Consider the following 18,601-nt stretch of genomic DNA (forward strand, 5'->3'; position numbering starts at 1 on the left):
GCACACCACTCTCCAACCTGTTCCAGAGGCTCTGTGGAGAAAGAAGCATCAACTTGCTGCTGTCATTCCCTTTTTGGCCTTCATCTTACTGCATCATGTTGTGTAATTTGTAATAATTTGTGTAAATCTATCATTTAGGAATTCAAGACAGCAAATGTAGTCTAAACAGACGGAGAGGATGTGTACAAGTAAATGGAGGGAAAAGGTCATATTTAGCTATAAAGGGGTGTTTATCAATGATTACTACTATGAATAGCATATCCATTTAGACATACATAGTTATCAACTGACTGTACTCCAGAGAATGATGCAAAATGCCCCTTAATATTACTTTTCAGATGTCACTGCCAAGATTGCTATAATATTTATTTAAGAAGAAGGAAGTAAGAAGCCATGCCAAATGCTTGCGTAAAAATAGACACTAGTAGTCATTGAGGGAGGTTATAAATAGGGAGAAGGAAAAGGGGCTGCTCCTGGGCAGAGATATTTATAGCACAGGCACACTGCTGTTCACCAGGAGGCGACAGCCAGGGGTGCACTTATCAATAACACCATAAAACCCAAACCACAAATAGCACTGAATGCCCGGTCACCTCGTCCATTTCTGGAAAGATGCATCCAAGGTGAAATTAAATCACTTTTATGAGGGGATCAAAAGGATTACTCTTAAGGGTGTTCTATTTATGGGCACAGTAAATGTAAAATTTGGATCACATTTCAGTGTTGACATATCTCTGATTGCAACATTTCATCCCTTTCCTGCCTCTGAAGTTCAATGTTAAATGAGTAGATGCATAAAGTGTAAAGAAAAAATAGGAATGTATTGTGTTATGACTAGGTGGAACAGATTTTCTATTCCTGGGCCGTCATAACTGTTAGGAGGTTTTTTTTTATGTACCATGACACACCATGTGCAGCTTAATAAATAATTTGAAGTTGTTGTAGAGTGTGTAGTCTATATAAATACTCACTCTGAAGGTGAGTTGTAGGCAAAAACTAATGATCAAAAGCAATTGTTTGTGTAAAATATTAGAAGCTACTTTGAACATGATCATTCAATGGTGATACTATCACCATTGAAAATAAAATATTACCTACACGTCTTACACTTATTTGCTTATACATTACTTTCAGTCAGTTTTTTCCGTGGAGGATAGTCCAACGACAGCATCCCACTCTCTGCTCCAGCTGGCTGAGGAGGAGGGGCAGAAGACAGACCTGCTGGCTGCTGGAGGAGCTCCTGCACTCCGAGAGCCATTCAACTTGAACGGAGTATCTGCGACGCAAGCCGCCGCTGAGCCCCGGCAGCGTCTAGCCATTTGTTTCTCTGGGAGTTTAGCTGGCCGGCTAGCTCACTTGGCTATTATTATAGGAAAATAATTTTATGATTTTGCAATTCTCGAACGTAGAGTTAAAAAGGAGTACTGTAAGTAGTTGTTTTAAAAGCATAAAATGTCTATATTACCATTCACTCCCCCAATCGTGAAGAGGCTTCTTGGCTGGAAGAAGGGAGAGCAGAACGGACAAGAGGAGAAATGGTGCGAAAAGGCTGTCAAAAGTCTTGTGAAGAAGTTGAAAAAGACGGGACAGTTGGACGAGTTGGAAAAAGCCATTACCACACAGAATATCAACACAAAATGCATAACCATACCCAGGTAACGCCATTACTAGGAGACAGAGCTGTCTCGCAGTTAGCCAGCTAATGCTAATGACAGCTAACGTTAGTCAAATAGTTAGCTAGCTAATATTAGCAAGCTCATATTTTGTCAGTGAACCAGCTTGCGTAGTTAATCAAAGTTATCTTGCTGACGTTAAAAAGTAAACGTTGCATAGCTGTGAAATTCAGTGGCGAGACAAACAGAGTTTAATGTTAAGCAGTGGGTTACAATTGCATTGTTGGTTGGTCAGCTTGCTAGCTGCCACAGCCATGTTTTAACAAGCCGACTAACGTTACAGCTAACGTTAGTTTATGGGCGCTAACTTCACCTGCTCTTCAGCTCAAATCTGTTATTTTGTTGTCCAAAGAGCTAACAATCAACTGACACTTTTTCCAGTTTGAAACATTGATGCGACGCAAACTATATGGGTGGTTGAGTGGTGTCTCAGTAACGTTAGCTACTGTATAAAACCTCCTTGACTGTAGCTTGAAGTGATGCGCCTCTGTGGCTGTCATCCCCTACTTTTAAGCCTGTTATGTCATAGCTTCCCATCCTTTGCACAACTAGCCAGGTTCTGTCGAGTTGATATGACTGGTAGACCAAACAGTAACTGATAACTGTGAATCAATGTGACGTAAAGTTGTAGTCTTTCAAAAATGTCAAGCAAGCAAGTTTCTTCCGCTGCTTTGTTAGCTGTGGTGGGTCTCCTACTACCACACAGTACTGTAAATGTTGTCTACTCAGTTCACGCATGTGGTTGGGCGAAGAAGGGGTGGTTGGATGAAGCAGAGCTCTGACTCACAGAGGGCTGGGACAATGTTTAGACTAGAGAGTGTGTGTACTCAGGGAAAGTTGGAATGAATGCTTTCTGTGGGATTCCCCAGATGGGATAGCTATCTAACACCAATACCGTTTGTCTGAAAAGTAGTTTTTTCAGGTACTGTGCAGGAGTGTTTGTGCATGCACATATTCTGTGTTCTGAATGAGTGTATAAATGTGCTTGGACGTTTGGCCAAAATGCCTCGTAATTTGTTTACTGTATTGCTGCTGTTGGTACCATTTATCTGCCTCATTTTTTCCTATTGTTAGTTTACTGTCTCTCCCCCCTTTGCTACTGCATAAAACGAGACAGGCCCATATCTTGGCCCGGCGAATGTGTAATGCACTAGAAGGAGCTTGAACACTGCCCAGTTATTCCTTAGATCTTCAAAGATCCTGCATCTGTAGTAGTTTTATTTATTCAAAGGAGACACAATTCAGACAACTTGTAGGCCTAATTGCTAATGAGAGAGAGAGAGACTCTCCCATCATGGTGTGTGTGTATAGCAGTCTGAACATGGGTGGCAACCTACATTGAAAGGTTGTTGCTCAGTGCTTGGGAATGTGCTCCGGGCCCAAGGGAGGGCGTGGGCCACTGTTTAGTTTGTGGTCTAATTCCAGTGGGGCCAGAGGCTGTAGGTTTACAGAGTAACGGCTGCCTTGCTATCTGTGGGGGATAATAGTGATTCTGTACTTAAACAACAAGCCTACTGTATGCTGTACTGTCATCACCTCCTCTAATGTGGCACAGGGAGAAAGAAGTTCTCAGCATTTGAAGTGGCTCAGTGGTGCTTGCTTCTAGAAGGGAGCCAACCAACAGGAAATCTATGTAATAAAAGTTTGCACTGTGTTCACTGAAGGCAGATCAGTTCTGTGCTTCCTTCCTGCACTGTTTGGATTATTTAGTGTAGAGAGTTTGTAATAGCAATGACATTATCTTCCTTTTTGATTAGTTTCTTTTAAAGGGAAGCCATGTAGATTTTCTCCATATGTATCAGTCAAATGAACAACTATCGGCACAACATTCTGTAGCCTCCCTCAATTTGCTTTCTATTGGGTTATTTTGTCATTTCCCATACAAGTAGATAATATCCTAACAGTCTGCCAGCTACGGGAAATGATTTTTGTTGTTTGGTGTTTCCATTAGGTCATACTCAGTAGTCTGGAATTTTGTCAGGATTAACTATTTGAAATGTGCCTAGGTTGCTTTTTGTCCTTTGAGCACACTGCAGTGAAGGAGGCAGTTAAGGTATCTCCTTTTGTAAGATATTATATAAACTCAATGTTGTCATGTTGTCATTTGCCATAGCATCACTACACCTCTGAGCAAACCATACTATAGGAGAAAGTGGACAATATTGATAAACATACTACTTACTAATACTCTGCTTTTTCAGTTTCCACATGTTGTATTTGGGCTACATTCCATACAGGCCTTTTTTTTTTCTTTTTTTTTTTTTTATAAAAGTTCCACTTATTCTGTATACGTACTTATTATATGTTTTTTATTGTGTGTTGGTAGTGTTGGCTCTGGAACCAAACTCCTTGATAAGGATAGTCTCTGTCCTACTCAGGAGTTGCCTGGGGTTAAAGGTGCTGGGCGGATGTGGGGATACTCACGGGTCCCTGCCTGGCTGCTGTGCAGTTGGAGTTTCTCTCGATGGATGAGAGGATTCCACTTCAATGCGACTGTGTTGTAGAGAGGAAAACTCTGATTGTTGTTTGCGCGTAAGCACCTAACAGCAGATCAGAGTACTCTGATCTCTTCTTGGGACAAATGGCCTTCCTGATCTGAACCCGAGCGGTGTGTTGTTAGTGGCCTTTTTTTATGTATGTATTTATTTTTTTATGTACCCATTTTTCTCTCTGTTTTGTAAAGCACTTTGTAACTGCGCTTTGATAAATGCTATATAAATAATGTTTATTGTTATTGTTATTAGGCTATTATTCTTTTCTAGTTATGGATCGTCGATTAGGGAATACCATGTTCAGGCATAAGGAGGTGAAGTGTACATGGTACCAGAGCACCTTGGGCCAAAAGTTAATAATCGACTGTCTAGTTGTTTTGTCAGACCTGAGACCAAATGTTCTGGACACTCAGGTGAATCTTTCGCTTTGTGTTTTTAGGCTGTGTTTTAGCCTACATTTTTTTTGTCAGCTTTGTGCCTATAAATGAATACATAGCCTAAAGTAACCCTTTTATTGTGCCAGGAGTTCAGTTTCCTTATCCAAGCCACAGACTGAAACAGAAAAATGTGAGGTGATGCTAAGCCTTCTCAAAGCACCAAACTGGTTACAGCTAATCATCTTCGAATTATTACTTTTACACATACTTTTCAAACATAGAAAAGTGGAGCAGAGCTGACAATGAGATCCCTAAGCATTCACATTCAGAATCAGTGAACGCTTCATTCATGAAAACAATAAATGTACCAGAGTCTTCCATCATGTAATGATGGTGGGTGGTGGAGGTAGGGCTGAAAATGCAGTAAGAAAGCATTTAATAATGGTAATGGTGCCCCTGGTTGAGTAGTCTAAGTTCAAGTCTTGGTGTGATTCCGGGGAAGGCCAAGTCATGGTGAAGAATGAGAACCATATGTTGCTTGTCTGACAGGTCAACAATGAGCTGAACTGTTGTGGAGTTCAGCTGGGATAGAGTCGTCACCACCCTGGGCTTTAGGAGTATGTGAGGGGGAGGGGGGGGGGGGTATCAAGGGACCTGGACAGCCTTTCCTTGACCTTTTTTAGTTAGCCTAGGTGTGTGGATATTTGAGTTCCATGGCACTGCCTTTGGTCCTGCACCTCACAGCTACATCAGCCATGTGGAAAACCTGTTATGATATGAGGTTTCATCACTCTCTTTAGATAGGCCATATACAGTCACAGCAATTTTAGCTACTTTTCAGTAGGTCTGCATCATATTATCATGGTTAACACCCTTTGGCCTGTCTGCTAACCATTGCTTCACTAAAAAGACCTTTTCCATTTGAATATTAGTAACACCCATTTCAGTAGTTTTTGGGCCTAGCCTTTAGGCATAGGCCTACTTTTGTTTGTATTCCAAATTACCTTATTAGTTGGCATGTGGTGTTTGCATTTGAGGATGGTTCACATGTAAGCTAATGTTGCCCTGGCCTGACTGGTGCTCCTGTGTGGGAAAGGCTGAGGTACGGCTTGGCATAGAATACTCTCTTTCATACTTTCAAAAAGTGAACATTACGGAAAAAGCATTATATTGAACTGGTCTGAGGTGAATAAAACACCTTGGTGTGTTCTGCCCTCTGTTAATGTTGATCTTCCTTATTGGAGATCACTGATACATTATGAACATGAATGTAGATCAAAACACCAGCACAACTTTCTCCTCTGAGCCAGTTTATATAAAAGAAAACTAAACCACAGCAATCATTTCTAAACATCCCTTCCTCTTCTCTGTCAAGTGTGACTCAGCTTTAAAGGTAGTTGCACATCAGACATGATTTCATAAGGTGAACAGTTTGCCTCCAAAGTTGAAGTTATTTTCAGTTACACTGATGCTGGCCGTATTTACCAACTTCACCAAGAATGATGGTCGTTTTTGACCATGTTGGTTAAGGGGTGATTTCAACAAACACTATTCTGCCGAAACAGCATTGAAAAACAGTTGCACGAACGGTTCAAACTTTAGTCCCGCCCACAAAGGAGCTGATTGGCTCAAATGTTTCTCCGAGCTAGAACATGCCGTTGACTAGAGCAACACAAGACTCTCTGAATTGCTCGACCAAATCTGAAGAGTGGGCAGCACAATTGAGGAGTCTGGAACCAGCCGACTAAAATACATTAGCTGCCATGAATTATAGCTATTTGGGCAAATTGAAATAAAGAAAATGATAAAATACAAAACGGGTCTCCATAAACAAATGATATTAAACATACTGTGAATTTGCTCAGATGCTTGTCCCCAAAATACACCCAAAATCCCTACAAGCGATAACTTTTGATAGAGTGAAGCGACGCAAGCGAAGAAGTCTTGATCTGCATGTACCATAACTGTCCTGTTGGTGGTTTCCCTCAGGTCTCTAGATGGGCGTCTACAGGTCTCCCACAGAAAAGGTCTTCCCCATGTGATCTACTGCCGCTTGTGGCGCTGGCCAGACCTGCAATCCCACCATGAGCTGAGGGCGGTCGACCTCTGTGAGTTTGCCTTCCACACCAAGAAGGATGAAGTGTGTGTCAACCCATACCACTACCAGAGAGTGGAGACACCAAGTGAGTGCAGTAGCTTGCCACATGACCCAAGTTGTTTTACTCAATATGCTTTTGCCATATCGGGAACTGAGCTTGACCTTAATGATTGTCTGTGTGTCTCCAGTTTTGCCTCCTGTCCTAGTACCACGGCACACAGATATCCCCACAGAGTTTCCACCGTTGGATGACTACAGCCATTCCATCCCTGAAAACACCAACTTCCCAGCTGGCATTGAGCCCCAGAGTAACTATATCCCTGGTGAGAGAAACCGTACCACTAATTCTGAACGCAGAACTAATAAGGATGTGCACAAGTAAATTTTCTCATGGTCAACTATTCAGTGCGTGGTCTAAATGAATATTTAGATACAGCAGATTATGGACAAAAACAATCACATCACTTTCTGTTCTCTACAGTACTGATTGGTTGCATATCTAAAAAAAAAACAAAATTACAAAAGTTAATGTCGATCCCGTGAACAAATATTTGGGTAGTTGGTTTTTATCAGCTAGCCATAACAAATAACATATCTCCTAGGTTTCTAGGAAATTGTTTATTACAGCAATAATACCAGAAAGCGCTGTGTACTGTGGTTATGAGTGTGACAGTGATGCAATAGGTACGAGGTACTGCACTGAATCACCAAAGTTCCCATTTTCACAGTTAAGAACATCAAGTGTATTATTGCTTTTATACAACAGTTACCAAAGCACAGTTCAAACATGTGCAGTATAAACTCATAGGATTAAAAAACAGGAGAAAACAAGAAAGATCATTAAAACACTCCTTAAACCACAAACCATAGCTAGCTGTGCTTAATGGGAATTATCAACTTGCCTCAGCAAGGTTTGTGCTGAGTGTAAAGCACATGACCAACCTGTGGTCTGCTGAGATTAGGAGTGTGTGTGTGTGTGTGTGTGTGTGTGTGTGTTATATCTGTGTGTGTATGTGTGTGTTTCAGAAACTCCTCCACCTGGGTATCTGAGTGAGGATGGAGAGACAAGTGACCACCAGCTCAACCACAGCATGGACACAAGTGAGACACGCATGAATGTACACACATCACAAGCTGGTCCTGTTCCAATTATGCCTTGTCCTGACCCTGAACCTGACCCAATCCTCTATTTCTCTTCTATTTCAAGGTTCACCCAGCCTGTCGCCCAATCCTGTCTCACCAGCAAACAGTAACCTCGGTAAGCAAAAACAAGGGGGGGCAGCTTTATCTACCAAGAGAGCATATTATTTATTATGCGCACTCATATGGTTGGAAGCCATGACACTTTATTTAAAAACTAATTTAGGTAGCGTCATGGTGGCTCAGTTGGCTAAAGGTTAGAAATCGGCCTGGGACCTTTGTTACATGTTATCCCCCCTCTCTCTTCCCCAGTCTTTCCTGTCTCTCTCTACTTTCAGCTGTCTAATAAAAGCAAAATGCCCAAAAATAATATAAAAAATAATAATGACCATTATTGAACAGCATTGAACTACAGGTATAGTTAGATTATGCTATAGATGTTACAGTAAAAACATAAGGCCAATCCTGTACCAGGCCTTTTAACCTGAATCATCCTGGAACAATGGACTCCCCTGCCCTGCGCTGTACCTGATGACCCATTGCCTGTCCTCTTAACACATGTTCAGTCCTGCCACATCTCCTTGTCATCGCTATAAATGCCTCCTGCAAATGGATCATCCTCCCCCGCCTGGATGGATTTTAATCTGCAGCAGGATTATATCTGACATGTTCTCTGCATAACTTCAGTCTACTAGCTCTGCTGTACTCAAGGACATTACAGCTCACCAGCATGGTGATGGTGCCTTCTCCCATTGCTGAAGCCACTGAATAGATTAACAGGCAAAATATCACTGACTTCTAGCCATGGTGTTGTTCACATGAAGTCCACACGCTATGTATTTAGCTAGGGGTGAGTGGGTGTATGAGTGCGTGAGCAATGTGTGTGTGAAAGGGAAAAAGAGAGAGAGAGACAGATGAGCAATATACAAGAGCAGTGGACTGGGTCTGGGAGGCTTAGCCTCGGGGCAGTAACAGAGGAAGTATGGTATGAATGGAGTCTTTGTCTATGGCCTATCGTAGTCCTGTGGCAGGGCCAGCTACAGACAGCTCCAGGTAATGTAATAATAATAATATCCTGTTGCCTGGTTATTCTATCTATGTGGAAAGCCACCAGGGGGGTCATTGTTGAAAAAATAAATAGGCACGTCACATGTCTTGCCCATTCCTGGCTGGAGCCATGTGGGTCATGGGAAAGAGCCAATGGAAAAGGTTCAAAGGGAGCTCTTATCAACATTGTGGATCTTCACAGTCAACTGATTGTTTGTCCACAGACCAGATTACCTGTTTTCATGAACTTCTTAATTCCTTTTTCAAAGACCTCACTGTAGCTTTCATCTCTGTTATTGTCTCTCTATCGAACCCCCTCCCCTCCTCCCCCGCTCCCTCAGACTTGCAACCTGTGACGTACTGCGAGTCTGCCTTCTGGTGTTCTATCTCCTATTATGAGCTGAACCAACGGGTAGGAGAGACCTTCCACGCCTCACAGCCCTCGCTCACAGTAGATGGATTCACAGATCCCTCCAACTCTGAACGCTTCTGTCTGGGCTTGCTGTCCAACGTCAACCGCAACTCAGCAGTAGAGCTGACACGCAGACATATAGGTACTGGCTTTATTTCATTGGGATCACATGAACCCTATATTTAATATGGCTTTTGTATTTGCACTTAACATATACAGCAGCTGGAAATGCACTGAGCTGGACTATTCTCTCTTCCCCCTCCAGGACGGGGCGTGAGGTTGTACTACATTGGGGGAGAGGTGTTTGCAGAGTGTCTCAGTGACAGTGCCATCTTTGTCCAGAGTCCCAACTGCAACCAGCGCTATGGCTGGCATCCTGCCACTGTCTGCAAAATCCCTCCAGGTCAGCATGAGAGGATACACCCATGTACAAACACACGTGCACTCGTAAGAGGCAGAATGACATGGGTATTATTGCGTGCCAATGACCCATTTGCACTGACATTATTTTGACATGGTAATCTGAAGAGTGGATCTGTTATTGTTTCTCAGGCTGCAATCTGAAGATCTTTAACAACCAGGAGTTTGCTGCCCTGTTGGCCCAGTCAGTCAACCAGGGCTTTGAGGCAGTCTACCAGCTCACTAGGATGTGCACCATTCGCATGAGTTTTGTCAAAGGTTGGGGAGCAGAGTACAGGTAAATATACTTTTTAAACAAATTCAACTGCTTATGGCAACAAGATGAAGATAATATAGTTATTTGGTACATTTAAACTTTAAAAAAAACTTGACTTTTTGACTAAATATGCGCTTATTTCCTTAACAGTTTAAAGATAAAAAAAAAGAAGATAAAAAGACTACGAATCATCTAGAGGCTATTTTGGTGTGCCAAGTCACACATAAATAATACACAGCTTGCTGTGTTTTATGATATGCTGTAAAACATGGCATTTTCCAAGTGAAATGAAACAAGAGAAACAATGCAGAAGAAATGATGCAAGTTCAAAAAAATCTTTGCATTTGTACCCAAGGGGACACAGTGCAGACCTGCCAGACACAGCATTTCATTTTGAAAGAAATTTGTATTTGTGTACCCTTTGATATTCTATTCAAGCAAGGAACACCTCACCAAATCCCATTAATAATGACATAGTAAACCATAGAAAAGACCTAAACATTTTCAATGTTTTTCCATCCAATAAAACATTTAGTTTTTTCCGTTTTGTAGCAACATTTGCAAAAATTATCCATCACCAGGTTTTTGAAAATTAAGCCTGCAGTGTCTGTCTTGTTTATGTATGCAAGCTGTTGGTCGTTTACCAGGTTTTAGGAATGACCGCATACATTTTCACCGTTCTTGGCTCAGGACTGAGAGCAAAAGACTTGAGTAGGACATTGCCTGACTCAAGCAGTCCCATTGCTGTTTTCTCTCTCTCTCTCTCACACTACTTAGATAAACACAGAGTGGATGTTGAGGCAAGCTGTCAGGCCTGAGTAATCCCCTGGGTGTGGGTGGGGGGCAGGGGGTCTAAGGGGGTCTGAAGTGGGCCCTCTGTGAACCTGCCCTTCTCTGCCCAGGGCTCTCCTCTTGAGAGAAGCCGTCATTCTGCAGACACCACAGCATGTGGAGCCACTTACAGCCTGGCTCTGATTACACCAGACACCCACTCTACCTTTCTCACGCCTACATCATATCTTCTCACTTATATTCTGTCTTTCCATGTCTTTCCAAACACCCTATCCACCGTGAACTCTGCCCAGTCAGCTTTTCTTATCCTTCTCTTCAAACATTTACCTTTATTCCTTTATCCATACTTAAACATACCTATTTATGCCCATAGCCTTTTTGATAGCCCGCTTTCATCTTTTCAAGGTAGGATAAAGCACCTGCCTTAACATCCTGGCATGTTTACACACAGGCCATATACTTTTGTCTTTGTCCCAGCCTGCTTGAACTTCTCCAGGGTCCAGACCCTCCCTTTGTTTCATTTGAGAAGAAAGTGCATTCACCCTCAGCACTGGTAGTCTGGGGCAGTCCCTGCTAGTAAAGTAAATACAGAGACATTACTGGTGTGAACATATTGGGATGTGTTTTTTTTTTCTGATAATGGATCATATCAAGACATAAACATGGCTTTGAATCAAATTTATAAGTACCTTTCACTGAAGGTGAGGAGTAGTTGGCTGCTGTGGATGTGTTTGTGGAGTTCGCTGCACTGCAGTAAAGATGGTGGGAACATGGCTTCATTGAGCTGTGGACCCCAAGTTTGGCCAGAGAGGGTGAGGGGGCTTTGATGTTTATGGTCAGAAGGACAATTAAATCCAATTTGGGGGTGAAAGAGGGAAAGAGGACAAAGAGTGAAAGGGTATTGTGCACAGGCGGCCAGCAGACTTGGAAAGGGAGAGAGGAAGATGATGGGGGGAGGGTGCAGCAGTGGGACGGCTGGAGAGAGTTGAGTAACAGAGGAAGAATGCAGGAGGCATGCAGTGGTGTGGGGGACGGAGTGGGAGGTGAACACATTCAGACACCCTGTACATGGGGGATTCCCACCGGACTGTGAGTCGTCCGTGTTATGTTTCTGCCACCAAATACCTTGTAGAAAAACATTGCTGGTAGAGATTTAAATGATTTTAGAAACAGCCTGTGAAGTTGGCTTCATTATGCACCCCATTGGTGGTGCCAATTAAACGAAAAGACACGAAAATACTGGATCACACTGGGTCATATTGGGTTTATTTGGATTGTCCAATGTTGATACTCGGCTTTCTATAAAGTGTCACAAGTCATACACATAATTGTGTGAAAAGTAGTCTATAGATATTCAATGTCTGGGCTAGGGTTAAGGTTTGGGTTGGGGTTAATGTTAGAAATAGGGTCGGGTTAGGGTTGGGTTTAGATTTAAAAATGGGGTTGGGGTTAGACTAATGTCAGGGTTAGGTTTACATAGTCTGGGACTATATACTTTCTGTATAATAGTCTGAGACTTAGCTGAGTATCAACATTAGACTATCCAAATCAAGTATTACCAAATACAGAGTAGCCAGCATTTTTACAGTGACAGAATAAAAAATACAATGAGGTTACATGTAATAGAGTAACATTTGTCAGCAAGTGATATCCAGTTTATGGGGCCATGATGTATTATAATTGTCACAGTAATGACATGCTGTATCTCCCCCTCTGTCCGCTGTCCTCTGCAGACGTCAAACGGTGACCAGCACCCCCTGCTGGATTGAGCTGCACCTCAACGGCCCTTTGCAGTGGCTGGACAAGGTGCTCACACAGATGGGCTCCCCCAGCATCCGCTGCTCCAGTGTGTCCTAGGAGCAGCACACACATCCAAGCAGCCCCGATCCTATCCACACATTTATACACAACCCACATAGGAAAGCAGGAGCTTCTCTCAATGATAAGGAAAAAGATGTGGTTCATCAAATCACTCTCCTCCCTCAACAGTCTCTAACATTTCACCTCACACACTGTAAAGCACTTTCCTTAGTAGCATTTAGTGTCTCCATTTGATGGTTGTTTTATGACTTGTATGTTGTTTTGTCGTCTTGTGCTCAACAGTCAGCCATAGCATATTTGCAGTAGGTTTCAAAAGACTGAACACATTTTAGTTTTCTTCATTATACATTCAGACAGTGTCATGTCTGTGCTTTTTTTTAGTGTTGTCAGTATCATATTTTGATAAAGAAGATTGAAATGTTTGTTTTTCCAAGTTTAGGTCATAGAACAGTTTCAGCTCTGTCATCTCTCACATGTTTGAAAACATGTTTTCCTCTTCTAAATTATATTTGGCTTACAACTAAACCTTTGAGTATTTGGCGCTGCAGATGCTGGTGTTTCAGTGTGTCCCACTACCACTATCTTTGTCATCATTGTGAATTGTGAGTGAATATTTATCAGTTAAGCCTGATTTAGGAGAATTAACATGAAAAACAACATCATTGTGAGTAGTGATGAAATAACTTATATATTTAATTATATTTGAAGTACAAGGTACTTTGCCCATACTGCTTTCTGTCTATATTGATGAAATTGTGAAATATCTAATGAATCCTTCAATTGGGATTTTAACTATTTTTAAGCAAGGAAATAGACATTAGTGCCATTGTTTCTTGAAAAGAATCCTTGTATGAAAACTATTTTGCTCAATGAAAGAGACATTTTATAAGTTATTTTTGCATACTGTCCTGCATGGGGAATATATTTTTTATTATCGCCTCAATATGATCATTGTACATAAATATTTATAGCTTGTGATTTATTGTAGTCATGCATTGCTTGATACAGTGGACCTGACTGACCCCTGGCATGTACACATTCACCAACGTAATGTACGATTGGGCTGTTACACTTAGGGGACGAGATTTTGAGTTTAGTAATCCAACCTATAGTCTGTTTATATGAGGTGTGCCACAGCAGGCATGTGAGATATATTTTTGTGCAGAAAAACAAAGAAGGAAGCTCAATGGTAGCCCATACAGCCCATCTGCTTAACTATGGGCCTTTCTAACCCAAGTTGATTAGGTCTGTCTGTTATTACGTGTTAGACATAGGATGAATTTATTTGAATCATACAATTACTGTACCAACTGTTATTGGAAAAGTTATTCCATAATAAGAACATTTTGACACAGAATGAGCGACTGTAGTGATTGTATTTAGGCTTTAGCACTGTGTGACTCCAATGGCTAGAGTACTCACCAGCAGCGACCATAGAAGTGGCACTTAGAGTGGAAAAAAAGTCTTTTCACCTCTTACCAACTATTAGCCAGCAGCACACTATATGCTCCTCAAGGGTAAATGATGCACCTCCAATTTACTGTAATGATCAGTGTAAAGCTTTGGTGGTAGTGGTATTTTGCTTGTCAAGTAAATACTGTATATCTCACATGTGCATTGCTACAATATAAGGTGTGTGTAATATGCTCGATGTCCTTGATTAGTGTCTATGAAATCGCCATGTTAATCCTGCACTTACAGTACAGAAGACTGAGTCATCGTTTAATCTATTTAAAACAGTTACACGGTGCTAAACGGAAATACTGTGTATCTGTGTCAGTACTTATATTCCTTTGTACTCTTACGTTGTTTCTTAGTTGGTGGTTTCTGTTCCAAGTCTTATGTACATGTTTTTTCATGTTTGTTATATTTGTTCTAAAATGACCATTGTTTTGTTATCTGTGAAAATTTAATAAAATGCAACTGAAGAAAATTAATGTCAAGTCATTACTGGTAAATAATTGTTTTTCTCAAAGCCGATGATTGTTGATATTGCTTAGATTAAGGATCAGAACTGTATTCATCCAAGCAGTGCGACAATCTCATGTTCAAATTAATTTAAAAGCAAAACAACAGCCTCAGTAAACGGCAGAAGAAATTAAAATCATTTGAGTCTTTATTTATGTTGATTCAACAGAATGTGCACTAAATGTCTTACAAATGCTTCTGATGGTAAGGCACATTATGTCACTTAAAAAATGTGACAACTGTACCTAAACACAAAGGACACACACATATATATGTGTGTGTGTGTGTATATATATCTATCTATATATATCTATATATCTATATATCTATATATCTATATATCTATATATCTATATCTATATCTATATCTATATCTATATCTATATATATATATATATATACACACACACACACACACACACACATATACATATATACATACATACACACACACACACATATATCCATAGTGAGCATACAAGTGCTCGAGTCCACCCTCGCTGACTTCTCTCCCCTAGTGTGTTGGCTCAGGCGGATCCCAGTAGGCTATACATATGTGTATATATGTATATATGTATATATGGATATAGATATATAAAGGTTTGAAAACAAACCCCACACAATTCTATTAGATGTTTTTTTCCTCCTGTATTACCATCAAGTCTTCAAATTCACTCAGGGCTTAAAGTGCAGCCAGGGACCCAGGGAAGAGGAGACTGAATTTAGGGTCAGAGCTGTCTGTTGGCTCCCGTAACAGTGCCTTTCCTTTCCGCCAAATGGCTTTCTGCCCCTAATAAGGAAATCCAACTGCTTTTCATTATACAGCAGCATTGCATTAATTTCATTTGAAGAGACAAGGGTTCATAAACATTAATATGCCTATACCATCGTTCAGTGTCTCCACTCTCCCGGTGCTAGAAGCAGGTCAAAGGGCGCTGGATCTTGAAGGAGCCCCAGGATAGGTAAGAGGGATCAGGAGAAAGGATGACTCAGTCACTGGTATTTATTGCTTAGCTTTCCTCCCCTGATGACAACCCCTCTATCTCATCTTCATCACCACCGATGGCCATCCAAAATGCTTTTGCTACCTGGAAAGCAGATTTAGCATAATGTAATCAGATATGCAATATAATCTCAAATTGCATAAACAGGTTTCTTGTTTACCAACACAATGGGCTGAGCCAATCAATGATTCCCACTGAAACATAACCAAGTCACTCATGCTGTTGCTCCAAAAATGTCATTGTCAGATAATTGTAACGTTTTAATCTGCCACATCATTAACTTGGGCATGGATTGAATAAACTGCTAGAAGTGTGACGATACTGTAGTCTATATATATTTTCTGTTTTGTGTCACCCTGTTTTAAACAGTATAGCTAGCTTTCTACTCCACTGATGCACACACAGACATTATCAGGATACTCAGATATACATCTCCAAGTCACAAACTATGAAAATCAACAGGTCCAATTACTACTCAACATCTCTGTCTTGTATCAGGGGTGGATGCAGTCCTACCTTTTCTGCATGAACTTTTCTCTGCTCATGAGGTAATGATGAGGCTTTGTCTGCAGATTGAAATCAGAGAAGTTTTCCATATTAATGAACAAAACAACATAAGGGACACCAGCTGTACAAGTATTTGACTTCCTCCACACCAACAATAAAAGCCAGGTGTCAAGATACCGGTAATCCTGCCAGTCCCCCCACCCCGTCTTCGCTGGCAGACTTGTGTGTATGTGTGTTTGTTCTTCATTCCCTGATTACCTTTCATCTCTTTTAATTTAGTGAAGAGGCGCTCAAAGTTCTCCACGTCTGCATCTCCAGCAGTGAGATTAGCGAGTTCCTGAATGTCCAAGTCAGTCATTGGATCTGAGAAGATAAAACACAACTGGTGAATCTTTATGACTTAACATCTAATGCCATAATGTCTATAATCATCAAGATAGTCATGTTTCAGGTGAATATACTGATTCAAATCTGCCAGAAGCAAGATTTATCTAAATTTTGAAATAAAATATTTGCATTTCTTCAGATTTTTAGCAAGAAGTCGGTTACATTGGACCAACAATCATTCACTCACCAACTGTTGTGTCCGCCTGCGTGCCTGTATTGCCACCACTTTCTGTACTGTTGGCCTCCTCACTGTCAAGTGCGCCCTCTATTGGCAAACTGGAAGACTGACACACAAAAGGGAACCAAGTAAGCATGCCTCCATGAAAATTGATGGATTTAAAATCACATATAAATGAAGGATGGATATAACATAAAAGATAATTACATGAAAATATAATTAAATTAGCAAATGATAACAATAACAACAAAAATGTCACTCACCGGTGGGTCTTGGCAACTGCGGGGGTTGTTGTGTCTAGAAGCCACCAGACTACTCATCAAGCCAAAGCCCTGATTGTGTTCTAGGAGACAGAGAGAAAGTCAGATCTCTACACATTGCCAAATAAAAATAGTCTGTAGGAAGTGTACTGGAGAAATGTACTATATGTAATGTCATCTCACCATCCTTCATCTCCACACTAGACCACACATTGGCATTGAGAGCTTGGACAATCCTCTTTACTCCTGTGGACTCCGGAAAGTCATCTGACAAATGAGAGGATGTAAATGTAAGTACACATACCAGTAATGTTCAAAGTATGGAAATATACAGTACGTGCACGTAATGTTATTATAATTTCTATTATGCTTGTAAATCCCAAACTCACCATCTTCATCTGGCAGATCTTGAGGATTGAGCTCCACCAGCTCAAAGGCATGAGCCAAACACCACTGCTGTGCTTCATGTCTGCTGACACCTAGAATAAAATGGCAATTTCTAATGTCATATACTGCTGCTGAAAACAATATTCTGTGACCGTTCAGCAAACCAACAGATAATATACAGTGATGAAATACTACTAACCATTTTCACAGACTCTGTCACACACCAGAATGAGCACCTCTGGAGCGAGATCTTCCACCACTGATATCCAGGGATGTAGCTTTTCCAAACCATCCTTCTGCAAATACCATGCACACATATTTCACGTAACATGTCATAAAATAAGCTGTTTAAATTTATGAATTAGCTCTCCTGATTCACACACATACCACTGTGCTGTCAAAATAAGCTATGAAAGCCTGCATGGACTGGGCAATCTCTGAAGTCATCTGGAATGTGCTTGGTACGACGCATAGCCTGACGTCTGCCGTGTAGTATTTGTTGTTGATGATCCATGGATACCAGACTACTGTTTCTTCCCGCTTGGACGGCTCTGGCAAAGTATTCGTACCCAGGATCTCTAAAACAAAAAATCACGATCATTTGTTAGACGTCAGACAAGGCAATTGAGACATCAGTCTAGTTCACATATTTAGCTTTGGTGACAGTAACTAGCTAAAGTACTGAAAAGACATCTGATTTATGAATCAGCAGCCTTCCCGTTAGCGTTATTTAGTCAGCCCATCACAGATACATTAGCTAACGAGTCAAATGCAGTCAAATGGGTTAACAAAATGAAATGATATCTGTAGACGCTAACAAATGTTCGCAGCTGTGCTAATGAATTTAATAAGCTATGTTAGCTTAGCTTACCCTGTTTACCATAGCATGTACATTTCTTGAGCAGTTAATCCTTGTTAAACTTACGTTTTATCAGGTCCTCTTCTTTGAAAACACTGTCACAGCTTGTGATGAGTACAGATGGAACAGTCGTTTCTGTAGTGTCTTCACACACTGACATTTTTGCAATGTTTGGGGCGAGCTAGACGTAAGCTGCTAGCTAACCTGAACTAGTTAACCTTTCAACTCTGACTAGATGCGACAATCTCTTCCGGTGCAACGTTTTGCTACAGAGTCCTAAAACAATCACCTTTTGTTTCAGTCAGCAGAAAAACTATGATTACACTTATGTACATTCTGACTGTGCACTTTATTCATAAGATTTAGCTACTAAAAGCTGTAACTTGTAACTTGTATTAGGCAACATGGGCAACATCGGCATTTACAAACAAAATGCTTCCTGTGCTGGAGGATTTGGCGTCTCGTTGCCATAGCTACGAGGAATGTTTCGAAAATGACAAGATATTCAGTAAAGATGGTTAGC

The 18,601-nt window shown here is 41.0% G+C and overlaps 2 protein-coding genes across 5 annotated transcripts; one reads left to right on the forward strand and one right to left on the reverse strand.

Moving 5' to 3' along the window:
- Nucleotides 1–1,275: 1,275 nt before the first annotated feature.
- On the forward strand, nt 1,276–14,461 carry smad3b (SMAD family member 3b). Of its 4 annotated transcripts, none has more exons than XM_071536255.1 (9): nt 1,276–1,655; nt 6,532–6,725; nt 6,829–6,963; nt 7,667–7,741; nt 7,848–7,898; nt 9,169–9,381; nt 9,505–9,686; nt 9,770–9,936; nt 12,441–14,461. In XM_071536255.1, exons 1-9 carry the CDS (start codon nt 1,453–1,455, stop codon nt 12,562–12,564), a joined length of 1,344 nt encoding a protein of 447 aa, XP_071392356.1. In that variant the 5' UTR covers nt 1,276–1,452; the 3' UTR covers nt 12,565–14,461. The 4 variants fall into 4 exon arrangements, with proteins under 4 accessions (XP_071392356.1, XP_071392357.1, XP_071392359.1 ...); XM_071536256.1 differs by having other exon boundaries at nt 9,505–9,642; nt 9,792–9,936; XM_071536258.1 differs by lacking the exon at nt 9,505–9,686 and having other exon boundaries at nt 9,792–9,936.
- Nucleotides 14,462–14,648: 187 nt separating this feature from the next.
- aagab (alpha and gamma adaptin binding protein) lies at nt 14,649–18,293 on the reverse strand. The gene is made up of 10 exons (XM_071536294.1): nt 18,145–18,293; nt 17,607–17,797; nt 17,419–17,515; nt 17,222–17,311; nt 17,016–17,099; nt 16,836–16,915; nt 16,582–16,678; nt 16,266–16,370; nt 16,017–16,066; nt 14,649–15,584 (listed from the first exon to the last, which is right to left on the reverse strand). Exons 1-10 carry the CDS (start codon nt 18,236–18,238, stop codon nt 15,507–15,509), a joined length of 966 nt encoding a protein of 321 aa, XP_071392395.1. The 5' UTR covers nt 18,239–18,293; the 3' UTR covers nt 14,649–15,506.
- Between the last annotated feature and the right edge of the window lie 308 nt (nt 18,294–18,601).

The sequence above is a fragment of the Centroberyx affinis genome, unplaced genomic scaffold (genome assembly GCF_046629955.1).
Source record: "Centroberyx affinis isolate AG114_WGS23_722 - 3 ecotype Tasmania unplaced genomic scaffold, CSIRO-AGI_Caff_v1 ptg002853l_1, whole genome shotgun sequence".
Classification (NCBI taxonomy): domain Eukaryota; kingdom Metazoa; phylum Chordata; class Actinopteri; order Beryciformes; family Berycidae; genus Centroberyx; species Centroberyx affinis.

Excerpts from the sequence above, each read along its gene's own strand:
- smad3b (XM_071536255.1), top strand. The coding sequence starts at position 1,453 with ATGTCTATATTACCATTCACTCCCCCAATCGTGAAGAGGCTTCTTGGC. Across the intron at positions 6,964-7,666 it reads CCAGAGTAACTATATCCCTG|AAACTCCTCCACCTGGGTAT; the intron begins GTGAGAGAAACC and ends TGTGTGTTTCAG. Across the intron at positions 9,937-12,440 it reads GGTTGGGGAGCAGAGTACAG|ACGTCAAACGGTGACCAGCA; the intron begins GTAAATATACTT and ends TGTCCTCTGCAG.
- aagab (XM_071536294.1), bottom strand. The coding sequence starts at position 18,238 with ATGTCAGTGTGTGAAGACACTACAGAAACGACTGTTCCATCTGTACTC. Across the intron at positions 17,798-18,144 it reads AGAAGAGGACCTGATAAAAC|AGATCCTGGGTACGAATACT; the intron begins GTAAGTTTAACA and ends TTTTTGTTTTAG. Across the intron at positions 16,679-16,835 it reads GCAGTTGCCAAGACCCACCG|TCTTCCAGTTTGCCAATAGA; the intron begins GTGAGTGACATT and ends TTTGTGTGTCAG.